Below are 22,478 nucleotides of genomic sequence, written 5' to 3' on the forward strand. Positions count from 1 at the left end.
AGAGAGAGAGAGAGAGAGAGTTGGAGAGAGAAGGGAAGGAGAGAGAGAGAAAGAGAGAGAGAGAGAGAGAGAGAGAGAGAGTTGGAGAGAGAAGGGAAGGAGAGAGAGAGAAAGAGAGAGAGAGAGAGTTAGAGGGAGAAGGGAAGGAGAGAGAGAGCGAGAGAGAGGGTGAAAAAAAGTTCTTCCAAAAATCTGACAGATGAATAACAGATTGAGGGCTCTTATGAAGAAGAAGGTGACTCAGTCTCTCCTGCCCAGAGAGAGTGAGAGAGAAGGGTCATCCTGAGGAACGGACAGCTGGACAGAGAGGTGGAATAGAGGATAAGTGTGGAGGGTTTCCCCTGCTGTCGACTGCCAGAAATAAGGACCACATGTGTGGAGTAGGGTGTGACCACATAACTGTATAGTAACACACTAAACCACTGCACACACACACACGTTAGTGTTGCTATACTTGTGAGGACTTTAAATGCCACACCTAAACACTGAAACCCAGCCTTAAGCTCAGCAGCCACACGCTTCAGAGCAAGATCAGTCAACAAGTGTCCTCACTTAACAAAATTATCATGCTGTCCTTCAATCATGATGACATTAGGTCCTCACAAAGTGCCAAAGACAAGCACTCAGACATACACAAGCTGCTTACTTCCTTTAAAACACCCCTCTATTGTGATGGTGGAGTGGTTTACATTGTGTGCACACCAGCATCCATAATTCCTAGTATACATCAACAGTCTTTTTTTCTTTTTCTTTGTTCATCACTCCTTCCCACCTACTCTGGATGAGTTACAACTCACCAAAATGTATTTATTGATGCGACAGAGTGGTTCAATACAAAGCAAAAACAAAGTGTGCCCTGCTGTGATGTTTTTATTATGATTTTCAGTTTATTAGAGCAATAACATTATAAAAGCACTACATGTGAAAGAAAAGCTGTGCTTTATACTCACTCTATCCACGAGCTAACGTGCAGCATGTATAGCTACATCCCAGAATCTACTCACATTCTTTAACCTCCACGTTTCTCCATTCCTTCACTCCTTCACTCCATACCCTCCTCCCATCTTTTGCTCTGTCTGTGCAATCCTTTTCCCCCTCCCCTCCCCCTCTTCACGTTTATGGTGGTGCGCATGCAGCCACGTGATGGTTTAGCTGCGTGTGTGCACGTTCTGCGTACGTGTGTATTAACGTATGTCAGCACCACTGACTGAGGTGTGTTTATACGGAGGATAAACAGTACAAGGTGAAGCGATATATACATCACCCCTCGCCCCCACCTCTCAGCCCTTAGCGCTCCGTTTTGCACATTCATGCCTAAAGGGTAGGGTGTCCCCATTGTTGTTGAGATAGAGGGGCGGGGCAAAGTGTTCGGGCTACATGGCCCTCCTTTGGGGTGGGTGATAATAAATAATTGCCCCCCTCTTTGAAGGCGTATGATGCCCTAAATGTAACTAAAGCCCAGCAGTGAGGAGCTGAACTTTACCCTCCTCTGCTTCACTGCAGACTGGCAGGGTCGCCTACAGAGCAGCGCTGGAAGCTGTTAATGAAGTGATGCTGTTTTTATTTGAGGGTCCCATTTCAGAGGGAAGATTTCAACCACTACCCTGTAACTCAGTTCCAAGGGGCAAGGTGACACTCGAAAACAAGGGGTAGGGGTAAAAATAAGAAACGGAATCGGGCCTTAGTATTAAAAAAAAAAAACAAACACAAATAAAAAAAAACCTCAGAACTGGAGATTAACAATTAACCGACAAATACATCAGTGTTCGACATTTACTGAACGCTTTTGAGTAAAAGATCAATTTAATTTCCGTCAAATTGAAACTGTTGTAATTCTTTTTCCATGCCAAGGAGAAAGCAGGGAGACTGAGATGCAGTAAATAAGTCTTGTCCTGTCCATCAGTCTACAGTAGCCCAGTCTGACAACAGTTCGAGCATGTAGGCTTTTATACTGTGTATTTCCTCTGCAGCTATTGGTACAACTGCAAAGGATTGTGTCAGGACAACAAACATTCTCTTGTACACATATACATGCAGCTGTCTGTGAATTCAGGACACCCCAACAATCAATAGCTGAGGCAGACATCTAATAGCTGTGTGATCAGTCTTTGGTGAGCTCTGCAATTTCAAGTAAGGAACAGCAGAAAGGAAATGACTAAAATAAAGAAAAATAGAAAAAAGGGATATGTAGATTACAACTAGCGCTGGGCGATATGACCTCAAATCAATATCACGATTAAATGAATATTTTACCTCAATTACGATTAATGAACGATTATTTGGGTTTTTTTTTTGTTTTTTGGTTTTTTTTTCTTTTTAGTTTTTTTGGACTCATAGTTCACCAACAAGGTTTGTACTGTAAATATGTTCTGCATATCTTAATGTAAATAGTCTCAACAGCCAGATCGGAATTCACACGGCTTTTACGCCAATCTAACTCTGACCTAATAAACATTTGGGGTGATATTTCTGTACAAAATTTAGAGAACACTCATCCCAAACCCTCAGTGTTACGAGATTTCGAAAGAAATGTCCGAACGTGGCCGTAGGAGAACGAGGCTGCAGCGTCAAAGAACAGTTAAAAGTTTGAAAGCAAAGTTTATAGAATCCGAGGACGCGAACCAAAGAAGTGACCACGCCCTTTTTACGGCTTGAACACATTCTGGGTGATGAGCCCAGCTGTCAGTCAGTGAAGCTTCATGATGGCTCCTGTGATGCTGGCGAAGATGAAGCTGATCCTCCAGGAGCGACTGGCGTTCGTTGGCAGCTGTGATTATTTACCTCTGGATGAGCCGCATGAAGCAATGTGAAGCTCTGATCTTCTGTGCATGCAGGTCAGTTTAGGAGCTGATCTGTTCAGACTGATGTTCACATTTAAAAGATAGTGTGAACAGCCAAACAAAAAAATCGAATTTGGTGAGAAAATCAGATTTGGGCCACTTTCACCTGCTGTGTGAACACAGCTTTAGCTTCCATTTCACAGACTGGACGTGGCGCAGTCATGTCACTACGGTAGGGGACAATACATGAACACAGAGTGGGAAAAGGATTTACAGGATTTTAAAAAATCGAAATAAGCGACATGAGCAAGATTACGCCTGTTACTTTCGATTAATCGCCCAGCCCTAATTACAACAGACACTTTTTAAACGTTACGTTGCTTCTGTTGAGTGTAAAGCTTGACCCGAGCCGAACTCTACCGCTGTGCTCATTTTATTCTGCTCTTATCAAATACTTACTATCACAGTGTTATGATTAACACTGAAAACTAACACTGAAACTAAACAAGTAAAGTAAAACTATTAATGCGCTTTTAAGACTAACCGGAATCTAAAATCAAAATATAAAACTAAATAAAATAAAAACTACGGAAAATTTCAAAACTATAATAATCCTGGTTCAGACTGCGATGCTTGCAAGAAGTGCTGAGAACCTAAAGTTCAAACAAGCATAGAGATAAAGATGTCCATGCAACTGTGTGTGGCAAGTATGCAAGTGCCCAATGCTACGTCACATAACTCACACTCCGACCACATGCTGGGCTCCCCCCGACAACAGCACAGAGATAAAACATCTTCGCTTTCAGCTGAAAAGGTGTGAAAAGGCGTGTCACAAATTGTGTGCCAAAATGTGAGGGGGACCAAAAAAACATAATACATACATACATACATCATCTAACCCACTTATCCTTCTGGGTCACGGTGGGGTGCTGGAGCCTATCCCAGCTGTCATTGGGCAGAAGGCAGGATATACCCAGGACAGGTCGCCAGTCCATCACAGGGCAACATAATACAGAATTTGAATACAGATACATAATACAGAAAGTCAAAAAATAACTCTAGATGAGACATTTTTATATTTGTATAACAGAAGCGAATGTTATCGTAATTTAGGGCGTGTATATCATCCACCAGCATCATATCCTAAGTTAGGAAATCCTAAACTACTCAGTTGAGGTCAATCAAAGTCACAGAGCTGAAAGATTAATCATTATCAAAATCACAAATTGCAATTTTCGAACTGCAATTTCAATTATATCCTACAGTATCAAGAATGTCTTAAGTTTAAAGTGGCAAAATACAATCTAATAAAATGGAGCTTGTGAACTGCCTGTAGACAGACCAGGGGTCGGAACCCAAATGTTAAGAGTCACTTTGTCCTTTCAACAAAAATCAAACCACCTTAGGAGCCACAACGCTTTATGTCCATTTTAACATCTTAACTGTAAGCATGTCTCAGTATGTGCTAATGTCCCAGTATAAACTAAAAACATAACATAAACAAAACCGCAAACTTACTTTGTTTTGCTTTAAGCTTTAGCACAGCTATAGCCGCTTTTCTCACATCTCCGGCAGGAAACTTTTCCGCAATAGTGGTTACATTCTGCAGTTACATTCTGGTGCCTCAGGCACCATTTAAGGTGGAACGGAAGAATTCGAACAAGAAACTGACTTCATCTTCGTGACTTTTTAGTGTCTGACAGTTTCTCTTTGCAGATTAAATGTATCAGGAAACCAGCTGGAGTGATTATAAAAGCAAGGAAGTCTGTCCATTCGTCTCCAAATTATCAATGCTCATCTTAAATTTTTCTCTTTGCTTTTTCGTTAGCTACTAGCTAGGTGAGATCATCTGTGCTGCTGTGTGACCAGCAGTCTGCCAACCTTCAGAGTTAAAGGGTGAATTAGCAGTTCTACATTAACTCCAGTGTTTAAGACCATTTATTATTATCATTGCTAAACTGTGTTGAACGATCAGCAGAGCTTTATTTTACTGTAAAAGAGGATTATTTTATTTTTACCTACAAATCTAATTCAACTGTGGAGCCACAACGGGGCAGTAAAATAGCCGCATGTTGCCGATCCCTCAGATAGACTAATCAAACACAATTTTGACAAGACAAATAAAAAACAACTAACTGGAAGTCTGCCACACTACATTCAGCGTTTAAGCCTCAAACCAGAAAAGGTGCATATTCTGGTCTAACTGACCTTAGTTACGGACCTTAGTCTGTAAAAGATAATCACAATTAAAATTGCAGTTACAATATTGGTCAGAAAAATCATAATGGGATATTCTCCTTGAAATCATTCAGCCCTAGTACTGAATTATGTCTGTTACCAAATAATCACCCAAAAGTGTCCAGTTGAAACCATCAAATTAATCAAAATAACAAACAAAAACGTAAATTACTTAAAAAAAACGTAAGAAAACTTAATTGTGATGAACAGGAAGCTCAAAAAGTTTATAATAAGGCTACCATTATAAAAAGATCTATGAGTGGTTTAAAACCAGTTTATAAAATGGTTATTCATTAGGCCATAAACACCTTAAAACTATGCTTAAGCAGTTATAACACACAAATAAACAGCGCAACAGTGAACCCACACTTATCTCTTCTGCTAAATCTCAGATGTGGCTGATTACTTTGTCTTCTCTGTCAGTCAGCATTAAACCTGTCAGCTTCCTGTAATAGTTTTTATCCTAAATTTGATCCTAACTGAATTTGTGAAAGTGATTAAACAGATTTCAGATGTTGGGAAGTTTCTTTGAAATGCCCCTCGATGTGCTTCTTAAATTTCTCTGAACAAATAATTATACAAGAGCTGCCAAGAAATGTAGTCCCTTTAGAGTACGGTATCGATGCTAAGCCATTCATCGCCGAATGAGGAGAAGAACGTTCAGTCACCAGTCACTGTAAACCGCAGACACTTCATTGTGCTCCTGAGTGGCACAACCGTCTAAGCGTTGGCCCTTTCATCAGGAGATCGCGAGTTCGATCCCTGGTGATGCTACAGCCGTCCGTAGCCGGGAGTCCAAGAGAGCACAACTGGCCTCGCTCGCTCTGGGTGGGTAGGATGGCCCGTCCCTCTCCCCCCATCACTCAACGCGATGCTAGTCAGCGCAGGCGTCTGTTAGCTGACGTAACAGATCTGGCGTTTGGCGCTTTCCTCCGAGCACGTTCAGCTGTCCAGTGACGTTGCGTGAGCGGCAGCTCGAAAAGAAGCGGTGGCTGGTTTCACAGGTCTCTGAGGAAGCCTAACTAGCAGGCGGAATTAGAGACGACTAAATTGGGGAGATAATTGGGTTAAAAAAAAAAAAACTGCAGACATTTCATGATTTTTTAAAACATTTTTCGCATAACAGTGAACGTATGATAACACAGCACTGCAAACACAATCAGTTTCTAAGTACTTTTGGTCACCAAATCACCACAGAGAGTCTTCTGCCAGTCTGACGACGCCACTTTTCTCACGCTGGGGCTGAATCTCAAACGGCTCCCTGCTCCCTACATAGTGCACTACGTAGGAATTTAAATATTCCTGCAGCCCAACGATGCAAAATATCGCTAAAATTGGTCATTTGGGATTTGGCATTCATACTCGACAGGCAGTGCAGAATCTGAAGGCAGAAGCCAGAATTTCTGAACTTAATGTTACACAGCTCACTATTTAGCTAGGGAGTACAGAGCTGTTTGGGATTCAGCCTGGGTTGACGCAACTTCTGACTGAAACACAGACATTTAAAGCACGTAAGACATTCAGGTGACATTCTTTAGACTTTTATATTTCCGTTTTTCAGTGAATCATATTGTACGTACTTTAATTCAAGCCTGTGATATTAATGTTGGGGTTGTTTAGCATGTTTGCTCTCTTTCAGCCTGTTGGATAGCTGACCAGCCTAGTTCTAGATCTAACAATCTTAAGTTTCATTAACAAACGTGAACGTTTTCCTTTTCCTGAAGTTACAGTTTCACAGATTATGCGGTTTTATACACTCCTAGTAAAAAAGGGTTCTATGCAGTACAAAAAGGTTCTAGCAGGACTGTGTGGTACTATAAAGAACAATATTTAAAAGGTTGTTAAAAGAATGGCATACAACAGATCGGAGAAAAGGATTTACATTAGCCATGCAAAGCATAAGTCAGGAATTCAAAAGCTTCGTTGAGCTATCAAGGTCCTACATTTACCCACTGCCCTTAATAAAAAAAGCCTGTTTTTAACCACTATTAAATATTGTACTGCGATCTCCATGATATTCTTAAAATGTCTTGACAGTAGGGCTGGGCAATTTGACAATATTACTGTTCATGTAATAAACTGCACCACAATGTGCTTTTGTAAGTATATTGTTGATATCGTTAGTACTTAAAAATCATCCAACTGCATGTCTAATTAAGAAAATAGCATTATTAGGCCTATTTTACTGGATTTAGCACAGCACGGTATGTGACATACTGAATACCAACTGCTGCTGTCCAAAGAAAATCTCCATTTTTGTTGATTTTTATTTTTCTACATCATTTCAACTCACCAGCTGTGCTTTATATTGTGCGAAGGTTTCATGATGACTGGACAAATAGAAATGCTCCAACATCACTTGGAATAAGTCCTCTTTACATTAACTTACATTAAAAAGGAAAAGTGTTTTTGGTCTCTCCTGTAAATTTACTATTTTGGAGATATTTGTTTTCTTTGGACAGTGACAAAATCATCATACGCATAGTTTTTGATACAATTTGTTTTGTCTGTTCCAAATGAGATGTTAGAAAGAATAAATACTGGCGTATTATGTATAGGGAAAACGTGTTGAAGTACCATGATATTACATATGTGCCATATCGCCCAGTTCCACCTAAAATATCACTCCTCCGAGCTCCACTCCAACCCTCGTTCCCCTCGGCAACATGAGCTCCATGACAACACTAGGCCAGGTTTGCCGTGTCTGAAGGCAGATGGCCCGGACAGGACCCCAGACGAGTCTCTAATTAAACAGGCTCTCAGCCCTGCTTCCTGGGCCTCTCCTGTGCATCTGGCTGGGAGCAGCCGGCTTCAACTGCCTCAAAAGCCTGTTAATAATTATCAACATAACTGCAGAAACATTGCCCACTTCATACGAAACATATAACAGGATACACGGCCCCTACTTCATAAAATCATAATAGATAATTCACATGATGTATAATTTCTATTAAAGAGGAATTTAATTACAGAAACTTCCTATCTTTTTGTGTTAATTTAAGATCTGACAGGTCAAGATTTTACAGAAGCAAATCTGATCTTATTTCAAGTTAAGAAATCTTAACCTACTCGATCGATGTCAACAATCAACTGTCGCATCTGTTACCTAGCAACCGACCATACACACACAACTGAAACGTAAACACGTAAACAAAATAATCAAGTTAGTTAACCAGACAGCTAACATTAGCTACAGTTACTGATTTAAAAAGGTCAAATAAAACTAAAGCGCAATAAACTGCAAGGTAAGAATATTGTGAGAGCACCCCCTGCTGTTTAGAGCGTCGCAGCTCCACAGTTTCAGTCTCCATTTCCCAAACGCTTTAGCCGAGCGCGCTAACGTTACTCCTCCTAATAAACAGACACACGTTCAGCTCTGTCTCCTCATTATTCAGCACCATCACTGTAATATTTCATCATCAACATTAACACATGAAGGTAATCAGAGGGACGGTGGAGATCGAGTCTGCAGCGTCTGAGATTTTAAACGCTGTTAGAAAAATAACCCCCTCACAAGTCAAAGCACCGTTTTCAGTGTAGATAAATGTAGCGCCATTATGCTAGACAGTTAAGTGAACTTAGCTGCAGGTCACTGCACAAAACAATAGAAACACAAAGTTAAAACAGAAGTTAAGTGTTTAGTGTTTAGGAGGTTTAGTCTAGTTAGGATGTTTGTGTGATACTATTTTCTTATCTGGAGTTAATGATAAGATTATGAACTTAAGAACTGTTGTTCTGTAACAGCTCCTGTCCTAAATTCAGTCCTAACTGAAGTTGTCATGGTGACTAAGCAGATAAGATTTCAGACTTAAGAAGTTTCTGTAATAAGCCCCAGAAGTCCAGAGAGTTCAATGTCTCTAAAATCTCCTTCACAGAAAATTACTCCATTAAACGGTTACAAATACGCTGCCCCATCTCTGAAACACTGTTTTCTGACAGTTTTGAGATGCAGTTTTGGTCTAAAATGTCTTTTTTTAAAATCCACAAATGGTGGAGGCAAAACATTCCCTGCAAAAAGCACTTCTTCAGAATAACCACTACTTTACCATCATGAAAATTCCATATAATATTCAGCAACGTAAACAAAATTCCTGTATGTGTTGTAGACATTATCCCTGGTTTTTATCACCACCAATTTTTATGATTTCTGAATTGTACTTGAGAGATTGGACAGTAACGTTACAAATCAGTATGATTTTAGCCACAGAGAACACAGGTAAACACTTCTTCACTTCTCTGTAATCAAGAAACTCCACGGGATATAACAGCATTTTTACTGACACGTTGATTCATATGGGATTCATTTTATGAAAGCTAAAAGATGCTGGAATCTTTATTGAAGCAGTCGGAAAAAATGACTGACGGCGCATTCGGCCGGGATTAAGTCACTGAGAAACACCAGTCAAATTTACATCACCCCACCCACATTCTAAACTAACCCCATCCGAATAGGCCTTCAGTCACTCTTGCGCTGTGTATGTAATGTAATTTGATCCATTCTGTCATCACAGCCCTCAATCTGTTCATCAAGGGCACTCATACTGCAATAATAATAACAGTATAATTAATTGTGCAGCTTTATCAGACACCTTAAACTTGTGTCTCTGAGTTCTGTGTTAAACTTCAAAAAACATTTCATTAGCACGTCGTGAATGTGGCAGATAAAGAAGGTTGTTGCCCAGGTGACCTCACCTCTCCAACACTTAATCACTGTGCTGATGAGCTGATCCATCTTCAGAGTGACCTCCTATAATCTCTATGACACAATTAGCTCAGCTCTAATGCGATTTGGTATCATCCATGTTCAAAACAAAATATTAGAGTATTTTTTCTGGCCAAGTCATTTAGAGGGAAGTCTGCATTTACAAATTCACCTCGCAAAATAGATCAGCGAAAATCTGTGACGATGTTTCAGGTGTTTTGTGTCAATGTTCAAATTAAAATTTTGATAGTCGACAAATGTGTGTTCATCTGGACCAGGGATCACGAACTCATTTATGTGTATTATGTCCGATGTTTTACCATCTTGGCTGTAAATATGTTTCAGTTTGTATTAATGTCTTAGTTTAGCATAAAAAATATAATACAAACAAAAACGCAGACTTACTTTGCTCTGCGTTAAGCTTTAGCTCAGCTATAGCCGCTTTTCTCACATCTCCAGCAGGAAACTTTTCCACAAAAGTAGAACAGTTTCTTGTAAAATGTCTCTCAACATTCAACTTTTTACGAGGGTGAAGTCGCTTCTCATTCACCAGCTTAAACGGTGCCCAAGGTGCCAGAATGTAACTACTGCACCATTTAAGGTGGAACAGGAAAGTTCAAACAAGAAGCTGGTGAGCGAGAAACTGACTACAACTTTACGACTTTTTAGTGTTTGACAGCTTCTCTTTGCAGATTAAACGTATCAGGAAACCAGCTGGAGTGATTATAAATGCAAACAAGTCCATTCGTCTCCAAATTATTATTATTGTTCATCTTAAATCTTTCTCTTTGTCGTTTTGTTAGCTACTAGCTAGGTGAGATTGTCTGTGTTGCTATGGTGACCAGCAGTCTGCGCTGATCTTCAGGGTTAAAGGGTGAATTAGCAGTTCTACATTAACTCCAGAGTTTAAGACCATTTATTGTTAAACTGTGTTGAACGATCAGCAGAGCTTTATTTTACTGTAAAGGAGGATTATTTTATTTTTACCTACTTATTTAATTCTGCTGTGGAGCCACAACAGGGCAGTAAGCCTCATGTTGCTGACCCCTGGTCTGGACAATGACAAAACATCCTACCTACCCTGTGATTTACCATGAATTGAGGACAATGGCCATTACTTCAATACCTCCAAAACAAAGGAATTAAACACAGACTTTAGGAAATTACAGAATCAAAGTTCCTGTGGGAAACAGCCAGTAACCAGCCAATATCCATTACTGACTCATTTCCAAACTTCTTGGAACATTTTCAGTAGTTCATTAAAAAGGGATTTGAACACCAAACACATCACTGAGAAGGACCAGCAGAGACTCTCCTCAGATGACTGAAAGGCCCAGAGAGGTACTGAATTAGCAGCAACAGCCAACAGTTTTATTCCGTAATCTCCCAAAGCATTTGGAAATCATCCATTACTGTCCCATACGTCTCTTGATAAGAAATACACATTGTGAACAAGATATCAAACTGTTGAATGTGTCCATCTAAAGGTGGGTACTAAGTCGTTACACTGACTCAGTTCCATGTACTTATGGAGTCTTTAAGCAACATTCTGATGAGTCCTTTTCAGGGTGTTTTCAATTTATAAGACATTTCTGTTGTGGTGGTTTAGCATCTGTTCTGCTTTACTGTTGCTCACTCCTCTCACTTTGGAGCTTCAGCGCTTTATTTCGGAGCAACAGGATCCAAAAAGATTAGAATAGAGCCAAACAAACTTAAGTTCTGCAGGAGTTTCTGGATCTGATAAGTTGTTACTCTATTTCAGTCTAAGGCTTGGCAATATGACAACATTTATCACTACTGTGATCATTTATGTCGCAATATACTTCTCTCAGCAAATCGTGGATATTTTCAGTACTTCAAACACTTCCCAACTGCATGTTTGATTCCAAAGACTGCTGAACTGAACTTAGTGCAGGACTGTATGAGAAACACTGAATAAAAAACATTGCATTCAGGTTTTGACAGTAGTTTGTAAAATGTGGCGCTACTTTGCCCAAAAAATATTGTACATATACATATGATGTATGACATATACGTACGATATACAAAGCACATATGGTAAAAAGTCTGGTAACACTTTATTTGGACGGTCCACTACAGATGCTTTGTAGACGCTTAGTATGTCTGTAACTAACATTCAATTAAATATCTAGTAAATGCAACTGAACTCGAAGTTGTGGGTGAAAGATTTTATTAAATCTATTCCTAACCCTAAACCTAACCCTAACCATAATGCTGTTGATAATCAACTGAACATCCCCAGAAAGTTTGTTAATAATGTAGGTATCTGTTTACCATCTATAGCGGACCATCCAAATAAAGTGTGACCAAAAGTTCCTACAATATTGGGATATTACATTTTTGCCATATCGCCAAGCCCTACAGCCCTAGTTGAATCAACATCTTTGCTTGAGTACGGTTTTGGGCTACTCTACCAAACTCTAGTGACTTTCCATCAATGGCTGTGTTTACATGCAAAGATTTTTGCTAATCTGATTGAATACATTCCGATTATAGATTAAGACTGAGGTGTTTATTCTCACTCTGCTCAACACTCTGATGGACATCTCCGTTTACATCCTCACTACAAGTAATCTGATCCAAAATTACATGAATGCGTAGAGAACCGCTTAGCATAGACGCTACCATGACAACCAGCATCACGTGAGTCCAGTCAGAGTGAGATGAGCAGCAGTGAGCAGTGCTTGTGTTTTTAATTACTTTAAAATGATGTCAGACTCAGGAAAACGTCCTTCACATGTCCTTATTAAAGAAGGCCGAGAGGAAGACGTCGTGTTCTGAGACACATAAGCTGGACGTCCGTCCCACCGCCGTCTTTTAAAGATCAGAGCATAAACTTCGTCTCCTCTGCAGACCAGTTTCTGCTCCGCCATGTTGTAAACTTTCACTATGACGCGACACAAATGACCAGAACATACTTTAACGGATTATTTACAGGATTACCCACCTCGTTCAATCAGATAGCAATTGTATTCAGACTAGACTATTCTGATCGAGGTGTTTACACAGACGTATTCATTCCGACTGAGCTATTAGTCTGATTATTAACGGATTATTAGACTGAATGTAAACACGGCTAATGAAACTCCTTTACGTTTACTACTATAAAAGGTCTGCAAAAAACACTTGCGACCCCTCAACACATACGTACAAATTTTTGAGTTCAGTTGTACGTTTTTTAAAAACATTTTCGCTTGTTACAAATTTTTTATCAATGGTCATCCTGCATCATAATTTCCACAGTTTCGATTTTACAATACAAATAACTAACCAGAATAGATCATGTTTACTCTGTCAACTTTTCATAAAAAATCCTATAAAATGTAGGTTTCATATTTAGTTTATATGTTTAACTTTGTCCCACGGTTCGAGTACGATAACCGTCTAAAAGAAAGTGCTCAGAAGTTTCTTCCTCTCTCCTTCACCTTTCTAACACACCATCATCCGATACGAAAAAAAAGGAAAGAAAATCTCAACTGAATATACAATGATACAATGTCAACAGTGTCCATACTGATTCATAATCTTCTATATCATTTTTAGGTTTTGTTCTATGATTGCCAGATTACCAATATTTAACCAAAGTATTTTTTCTTTGTTTTAAATGAACTAAAAAGCCCTTTAAGCTATTATATTTACAGTTAACTCGCTAGAGATTTCGGTATTGTTTCAAGCTCAATTAAACTTTTATTAGATCGCTGCTTTGCACGAGGTCATGCAACTTTGGAATCTTTTTGCTTTTAAATAAAAATTGCATTGATTTTAGCCGATCGAATCTGTGTAGTATGTAATAAGAGCTCAGTAGAATTGAGACACTTATAAAATATGGAATCGACTCTTGAACTCAACATCAAAAATCATACCAAACCTGAATGTGCATCTATAAAGTATGTTTCTCTACCACTCTGCGATCTTTAAAGTTGCATTCTTGAACACAGTATTAAAGAAGTGTGTATGCAGCTCATGTAGTGATGCTGAACTCACCCTGTGCTGCTCGATGGAGTCGATCCACTGGTTACGGTGTTCAGGGTCCATAGCCCTCAGGTACCACACGCTGTCGTTAACACTGATATCCAGCCTGCACTCATCAAACTCGTGGGGCTAGAGAGAGAGAGAGAGAGAGAGAGAGAGAGAGAGAGAGAGAGAGAAATGTAATTTAAGACCCATAATGCAGGATAAGGTAGGCCAAAAACAACAAAACTCAAGAATCAGGGAGAAAAAGATAATTCATACGCAAAACCTTCCATGCTATGCATAAGTTAGCTTAAATGTACTTACATGAAGGTAAATACAGCGATCAGGCATAACATTATGACCACCTCCTTGTTTCTACACTCATTGTCCATTTTATCAGCTCCACTTACTATATAGGTGCACTTTGTAGCTCTACAGTTACAGACTGTAGTCCATCTGTTTCTCTGCATACTTTGTTAGCCCCCTTTTACCCTGTTCTTAAGTGGTCAGGACCCCCATGGACCCTCACAGAGCAGGTACTATTTGGGTGGTGGGTCATTCTCAGCACTTCAGTGACACTGACGTGGTGGTGGTGTGTTAGTATGTGTTGCGCTGGTCTGAGCGGATCAGACACAGCAGTGCTGCTGGAGTTTTTAAACACCTCAGTGTCACTGCTGGACTGAGAATAGTCCACCAACCAAAAATATCCAGCCAACAGCGTCCTGTGGACACAGTGTTTAAAAACTCCAAACAAATTCGAACGAGAAGTTGGTGAATATCTGACTTCAGCTTCGTATCACCAAAGAATTAGATGTAGGTGATAATAAATAACTGCCCCCCTCTTTGAAGTCATATGATGCCCTAAATGTAACTAAAGCCCAGCAGTGAGGAGCTGAACTTTACCCTCCTCTGCTGTCACTGCAGACTGGCAGGGTCGCCTACAGAGCAGCGCTAGTAGCTGTTAATGAAGTGATGCTCTTTTTTATTTGAGGGTCCCATTTCATAGGGAAGATTTCAACCACTACCCCTTGTAACTCAGTTCCAAGGGGTTAGGGTGACACTCAAAAACAAGGGGTAGGGGTAAAAATAAGAAATGGGACTGGACCCAAGACATGGAAAAAGCAACAGGGAGAGACAAAGAGAAGAGCAGAAATGATGGAGAGAGCAAGAAAAGGAGAAGAGAGAGGGAGATGGAACGGGACAAAAGCAGCACAGAAAGGTTTGTGTATGTGCTGGTTTGGGTGCACAAACAATATTACTGCCAGATGGTCACACTGTCAGACTCAACAAAACACAGGATTAATGAAATCCAAATGAAAATTCAAACTCTTTTTCACTCACTGTGTGTGTCTGTTTTCCATTCTAACAGCCGTCTGCACTTTCTAACTCATTTCTGTGTCATTCTCCTTCATATATTTGGCATCAAGCTCTCTTTCTCTCTCTCTGTAAAACCCACAGAGCCTTTTTCAGTCAGTGTTAAACCTATCGGGTCAGAGTGCAATTCACACGCTGCAAATAAAAACCCTTGAACTGAGTCAGTGCACATATTTACACAGATCACAGCGACCGCAACATCGTAAGAACAAGCTCAGGGCGTTTTCATACTAGTCCAAACACTGGATTCTGAGCTCGTTTAGGGGAGGGGCTCGTTATCTCTGCTTTAGAGTGGATCAATTGTGCAATTCCATACGTCACTTTTCTGCGTGCAGGTTTGTAAAGTGGTCACACTAGTTTCACCCATTTGTTACCTTTCATCATATTCCTTGTATACAAACACTCAAGCGGCAAAGAACAGAGGTTTTTGTCCACAACAATCCTTTCCCCACCATCGCAAAACGTTAACTAGGAATTAATGCGGTAAGTTGAAGCATCACGTTACAAAATGAACCAATCATGTAACCCCACAGGCAGCGTGAGGAGCGGATGGCTTCCATACGAGTAGCAGACTGCACAGGAGTTTGCTGAGCACCAATTTCAGGAAGACCAGAGACCGGTTCTCTGGACCACTCCTGGTTTTGAAAACAGCTTTCACACCTAACCAGAAGTACCAAACTCATGGTCCTGGATCTGGAACAAAGCTCTAGTGTGGAAAAAAAAAACCCTTCTACGGAGACTCAAGCCTATTAGGATGTGGGGTTATACAGGGTGATTCAAAATGATTTGTCCGATTTTAAAACGTCATATTTTTACAACCGTGAGGCGCCTAGGAACCAATCACAATCCAATTGAAAGAGGGGGTCATAGAGTTTCAGACTGTGGCTCCCTTCAGCCTGAGAGGAGATGAGACCCCTGAGCAGAAAGCGTTCTGCGTTCTCCACTTCAATAAGAGTGAATCCGTCATAACTGTGCAGCTTGATTTTAATGGTCAGTGAACCTCCAACAGCTCAGAGCGTTCGTCGTTGGTTCCACAACACTGGACGATCTCCGAAATCGCACTGAAAGAGCCGTGAGTGCAGCGACACCCGACATGCTCAATCGAGTATGGGATGAATTTGACTACGGTGTTGATGTTGTCCATACAGCTGGAGGAGGTTCATACTGAGACCTTAAATAAACTTTATGCTCATTTAAACCATTTACAGTTCACTGCCCTGATCTGTAATGATTTACAAGTGAAATAAATCACTGACTCACATTAAAAGTAAAGCATGTTTTTTTCCTTCTCCTGTAAAGTCCTCATTTTGGACATACAAGTTTTTTTTTCCCCGTCAGCAGCGATATGTACGTATGTACATATGTATGTATGTATATATGATATCAGAATCATATAGCTGATAAAAAAACATTACTGCTTTCAGACAGACGTTTAGACCTCTAGGGCGATATGTCAACTTGATATTTGATTACATGTTTATTGTACTACAGAAGAGCAAAATGTTTAGACACTGGGCTAATGCACTAAATATGAATATTTTATTCATTTTACTATATTTGTAACCCTACAGAGATAAATATCTGTAATGCCAAAGTCAGTCGGGCACAACTGTCTACATTTTATACTGTCTATGTTTATGTAACAGCATTAGCATGTATTTACATAAAAAAATTAAAGATATCTGCACCACCCAACAATTTCCATATTGGTACAGCCATAGTAACTACATACATACATACATACATACATACATACATATATCATCTAAACCGCTTATCCTCCTGGGTCGCGGTGGGGTGCTGGAGCCTATCCCAGCTGTCATTGGGCGGAAGGCAGGATACACCCTGGACGGGTCGCCAGTCCAACGCAGGGCAGACTCCATAGTAACTATATATCCCATATATGTGTATGTTTTAATATAGTTTTAACCTTATGTGAAATGTCCTTCACCCTGCGTTCAAATTTTATGATGAATGGACCAAAAGAAATGCTTCAAAAGAACAGGGGAAAAACTTCTCAAATTAACTTCCAAAGTTAAGAATTTTGTTTCTTCTGTAAAGTTATCATTTACGAGATGGTAACTTTACAGGTTCTGTCATGACAGTATAGATATGTATGTATCTATAGGGTGTATTATTATTATTATTATTATAAATATGTAAGTACCTACATGTAATAGTAATGTACTATGCGTCTTATACACATATAAGCTCCTATATGTATTAATACTGTCGCATGTAACACCGATGTGAGTATCTATATGTAGTAATAATTAAGTCTAACTTTAAGCCTAACCCTAATCTGAATAATCAATGTATAACAAAATGTAAAAATATAACGTGGAGTTTCTGTTCAGGAGAATATTCAGGAGTATTTAGCTGGTTCTGCAGGTTTGAACCGTTTTCCTCTGGCTTTACTACAAAGTCAGAATATTTATTTCCTGAAAATGTAAAAACACACACACAGACACACATCTGAGTGGACTGAAGGACACCTGGGGGTTTTGGAACAGAGAGAAGAGGACCGGGAGGTAAATCACACAGATTACAGAATGAAGAGGCGGAGCTACAGGGGCAGACGAGGACACAGCGGGGGGACGCTGCAGAGACCCACAGCAGACAAGATTGGATTTAATACTGAGAGAGAGAGAGAGAGAGAGAGAGAGAGAGAGAGAGAGAGAGAGAGAGAGTGTAAATCTCTTCAGAGTGTCCTGAACGTCGCACAAAGAGCTAAAAGATTTACAATATTCTCTTCTCTGTCCTTTTAACTCCAAATGTATCTGTTAATGTATCTCCAATAAAAACTCTGCCATACTGTGTGTTTGTGGGTGAACGAGACGAGTCACAAAGTGAGAGAGCAAAAGAGAGAGGCAACAGAACCCACCAGAAAGAAAGAAAGAAAGAAGGCAGGGAGGGAGGGAGGACAGCAGGGAGGAGAAAAGAAAAAGAAAGAAATATAATAACAATAATATAAGAATGACATCAAAAAAGAAAGAAAGAAAGAAAGAAAGACAAATAAAAGAAAGAAAGGAGGGAGGGAGGGAGGGAAATGAGAGAAAAAGAAAGAAATACAATATATAAGAATTTGATAAACAGAAAGAAAAAAAGAAAGAAAGAAAGAAAGGGAGAGAAAGAAAGAAAGAAAGAAAGAGAGGAGGGAGGGAGAGAGGGAGGGAAATGAGAGAAAAAGAAAAAAATATAAAAATATATATAAGAATTTGATAACAAAAAGAAAAAAGAAAGAAAGAAAGAAAGAAAGAGAGGAGGGAGGGAGAGAGGGAGGGAAATGAGAGAAAAAGAAAAAAATATAAAAATATATATAAGAATTTGATAACAAAAAGAAAAAAGAAAGAAAGAAAGAAAGAAAGAAAGGACGGAGGAACGGAGGGAGGGAGGGAAGAAAAAAGGATGGAGGGAGGGAGGGAAGGAAGGAAATGAGAAAAATATAAAATATAAAAAATATATAAGAATATGATAAAAGAAAGAAAGAAGAAAGAACAGAAAAAAAACAGAAAAGGCAGAGAGAGAGATACAGAGAATGGGAGAGAGACTAAAGGAAGAGGGAGAAAGAGAGAAATATAATATATAATATCAGCTCCTCCACCCTAATTCTGTCTGAGTCTAAAAGTCTGCACGCGAGTCAGCGAGTCTGATTCAGAACAGCGGCGCTGCCAAACCCTTCCTGCAGCCCAGCCGCTCTGTGTGAAGCTCTGATCTGTAACAGTGTAAACAGAAGGTGACTCATTTTTCCAGCTCACAAAACACTACAAACACGGCGCATCTCTGGTTCTAACTGTGCCGCGGCCTCGACCGGGCCCACTGAACCAGCAGCTGGCAGAACCTGCGACCCTCTGGACAGAAACGGCTACAATCAGGGACCTTCTAGATTCAACCTCGTCCGCTCATCGTCGGTAAGTTCAGCGTGTAGAACCCGAGCTCTGCGTGTGCTGCCGTGTTTTCATCACTGTAAAAACTGCTGGATGTCCCATGTTTTCCTGATTGGTGAGAGTACTGCTGATTCAGCTCATCAGAATGATAAAGCACGACTGATCTGTAACTTACATTCTCATTCTTGTGTAAAACGGTCATCTGTAACACAAATGGAATCAAATCACTGAATTTTCAATTCTGTTAGAACAGATTCTTATCAAAATAAACGCAAAAATTACGTTGTTAATAGATGAGAGCAGATCTTCGTAACCTCGTTACTCAGCTTTTCAGCATGAACACAGTAGTTGTGCTCCAAAGCCTGGGCTGCATTTCTCAGCTGCTACCTCACAGAAGGCCGTTCCAAAGTGAACGACCTTTCGTAGATTTCGGAGATACAGCATATGTATCCCTCCAGGCATTCGGTTACCCACAGTCCTCTGTACACGAATGACGCAAGGGAAAAAAAAACAGCACCACGAAAATGGTGGAAAACGAAGCCGTTGGAGCATCTCTTCCATTTCTGTGAAGAAATGAAAAAGCTACAAACACAATGCAATGAGCTCCATTTTCTCTCACCAGCTCCCTCACAAGGTTCGTGCCGCAACTGCAAGAGGCGGGACCTTTCTAGTGACGTCACCACGCAGCCTCATTAGGACTGTTGAATTTATGTGACCATAGGCTACTAAAGAGGAGTCTTCATAGGACAGTCCTACCGAGGAACCGCCCTACCTTGGCTGCAGCCTAGGCTTTGGAATGCAGCTACTAATACATTTCATTAATTTTATTTGGACATCACGTCTTATTTAAATATGCTCCGATCAAATGTCAGCTTGCAAAAGAGAGATTTGTGACGAAGGTCGATAATTTGGAGTCGAACGGACTTATTTGCATTTGTAATCACTCCAGCTGGTTTCCTCATACGCTTAATCTGCAACGAGAAACTGTCAAACTCTAAAAAGTCGTGAGGCTGAAGTTTCGCATTCACCAGCGTTTTGTTGGAATTTTCCTGTTCCACCTTAAAAGGTGCAGCAGTCACATTCTGGCACCTCAGGCGCCATTTAAGAAAACGGGAAAATTAGAATGAGTAGATGAGAGAAAAGCGGCTATACCTGTCCTAAAACTAAAAGCAGAACAAAGTACGTCTGCTTTTTTGTTTCTTACTTTTAGCCTATACTAGTACATCAGCACATACGGAGATATATTTACAGCCGAGATGGTAAAACGGACATTAAAACGTTGCGGCTCTGAAGGTGGTTTGATTTTTGTTGAAATGACAAAATGGCTCTTGTTAAGATCTGTGTTGCCGACCTCGCCATAGCCGGCTTGTTTAAATCGCCCAACCCAATCAACAGTCGCGATAGACGGAAACTATCAGCAACTGACAACACTATCGTCAAACATCTCGAGCCTAACAGACGTGTTTCGCATGTGCAGAGAACTCACTATATACTGTTAAACTAAACGTCACCTCTCAAAAGGGAAAAACAGTTAAACCAGATTATACTTTATATTTTATCTTTGAACTGGTGACAACAGTTAACGATGGGTTACTAGCGGCCGTATGTAGCCACTGCTGTTCACAGAAAGACGAGCCATTGGACGACTGTTCTCTAGAAAAGAGCACAAACTAGAGGAGGTTGGGGTGCTGTAGTGGGGTATTTGCAGCAGATTTCTGTTTAGAAGTTTAACAAGTTTCCCCAGATGTCTATTCTTGTTACGAGACTAAAGCAAGCTAATACAGGGAGATTCACTCAAAAGAGGCCCTGAATATTCTGTAATATCTCTTGCTAGGACGAAGCAATCTGAACAAAACAATGTGCAATGTGCTCCTCAGTATATGGAGCTTCGACCGAGCTGGGATGCAGGGAAACATCCGACGTGAAATTGCTGCTATTCCCGGCGATATACTTGCCGATACACGTCGGTGTCTGGCAGAAAACAGACATCACCCACAGCATTGCATGTAATGCAGTCGATTACACAAACGTCAAGGTATGTAGCGTATTTTTTGGTTCAGATTGCTTCATCCTAACGGGAGATACAACAGAATATTCGGGGCCTCTTTCGAGTGAATCTCCCTGTATTATTCCAAAAGCAAAGCGGCAGCAAAGCGGAATACTTTTTGATTTGTTGTAGATGCTTCTAGTGGCAGATAATTTAAGACAAAAAGCCATATAAGCCCCAGGCTTTGAACGTGGCGACCACACACCCCTACTACTGCCCCGTAAGTGACACTCAACAACCGCACTTCAAATGCACGTGATCGTGCTTACTGTGCGCAGTCCTATTTGAGAGTCTGTACTAATAACATACGAGCACTTTGCCGGCGTCGGTGAAATGGAGAAATGGAGCGGCTTCTAGTCTAAAACACAGTCTAATTAGCTCTGCACTCGTGGAAAAAACACCTCATAAGTCTGAAAAAGTCGCTTTACAAGAGAAGGAAAAAATGATCTTTAATAAGCTAACATTACAAGATTTTATTCTAAGTCATTTTTTCTGCTGGTCTATTTGTCTTGAAATTTTGAAACTAATGTAAGTAGCAGCTGGCATTTTATAATAAAAGCATAAAAAATATCATCAAAAACTGAAGATTCTGGTTTCGTTCAGACAGCGATGCTGCACTCATCGACGCAGTTTCCCCACACAACCCACAGCTGGAGACCACTGGCTCGGAGGAAAGCAGGAAAAAAAAAGAAAAGAGAGGACAGGACCACCAGATGCTTTTGGGAGGTATTACACTCACTACAATGCTGTGGAGCAGGAGGCCTGAGGAGACAGAGAAAAGCTTCAGTGGTTCGATCGGCATTAAAAACTCTCAACTGCACAGCTGGAGTCATTTATTTATTCTTTTTTTTGTAGTATTTTGCTGTAGAAGGTATCGCTCAGTGCGTGTGGGAACAGGCTGAATGTGGCGGAGGGTGTTGTCGGGGGGAGGGGGGTCTGGGAATGGAAAAAAGGGACACAGGGTCATGGCGGGTACACTGGGAATGCTCCGACAACCAGGCGTTCACTGAGGGTAGTGCTGAAAACCAGCAAAAACAAACAGCATGGGGGTCTTCACGACAGATTCTGGAGCCGTATTACAGAAACAACTCTTGTAAGATAAGAAATCTTCTCTGTTTAGTCACCATGACAACTTTAGTTAGGAGTGAATTTAATTCAGAAGCTACAACAGAGTAAGTTCATAATCTCATCCCAGCTCCAGATAAGAGCATCCCATAAGCATCCTAACTAGGAAAAATGTCCCAAGTACTTCCTAAACTTAGGAAGTTTCCAGGAGTGTTCTAACTTCTGTTTTAACTCTTTAATGTCAAAATGCTGTAACATTGGGTTTGCAAATCAGACACACGCGGATAAAAATTAACTCGGAAGATTTATTCGAGTGGAGATAAACAGGGGTAACTAACCAACAGGTGGATAACCAGAATAGCAAGACAAAATACATAGGAGTAGGCGAAAGTGGTGCCGAAAAAACAGGC

At 40.3% G+C, this 22,478-nt stretch overlaps 1 protein-coding gene across 3 annotated transcripts in view; it reads right to left on the reverse strand.

The window, feature by feature from the left end:
- The window catches only part of LOC118819955 (ceramide transfer protein), an 83,322-nt gene that overhangs the window by 26,336 nt on the left and 34,508 nt on the right, over positions 1–22,478 (reverse strand). For 2 of the 3 annotated variants that reach the window (XM_036587991.1, XM_036587992.1), the window contains exon 3: positions 13,726–13,842. In XM_036587991.1, coding sequence (XP_036443884.1) covers positions 13,726–13,842 — 117 coding nt within the window. Of the gene's footprint in view, positions 1–13,725; positions 13,843–15,036; positions 15,133–22,478 lie in introns of those variants that run through there. The other variant, XM_036587993.1, reaches the window with a different exon arrangement.

This window comes from Colossoma macropomum, unplaced genomic scaffold, assembly GCF_904425465.1.
Source record: "Colossoma macropomum unplaced genomic scaffold, Colossoma_macropomum, whole genome shotgun sequence".
In the NCBI taxonomy this organism is placed as follows: Eukaryota; Metazoa; Chordata; class Actinopteri; order Characiformes; family Serrasalmidae; genus Colossoma; species Colossoma macropomum.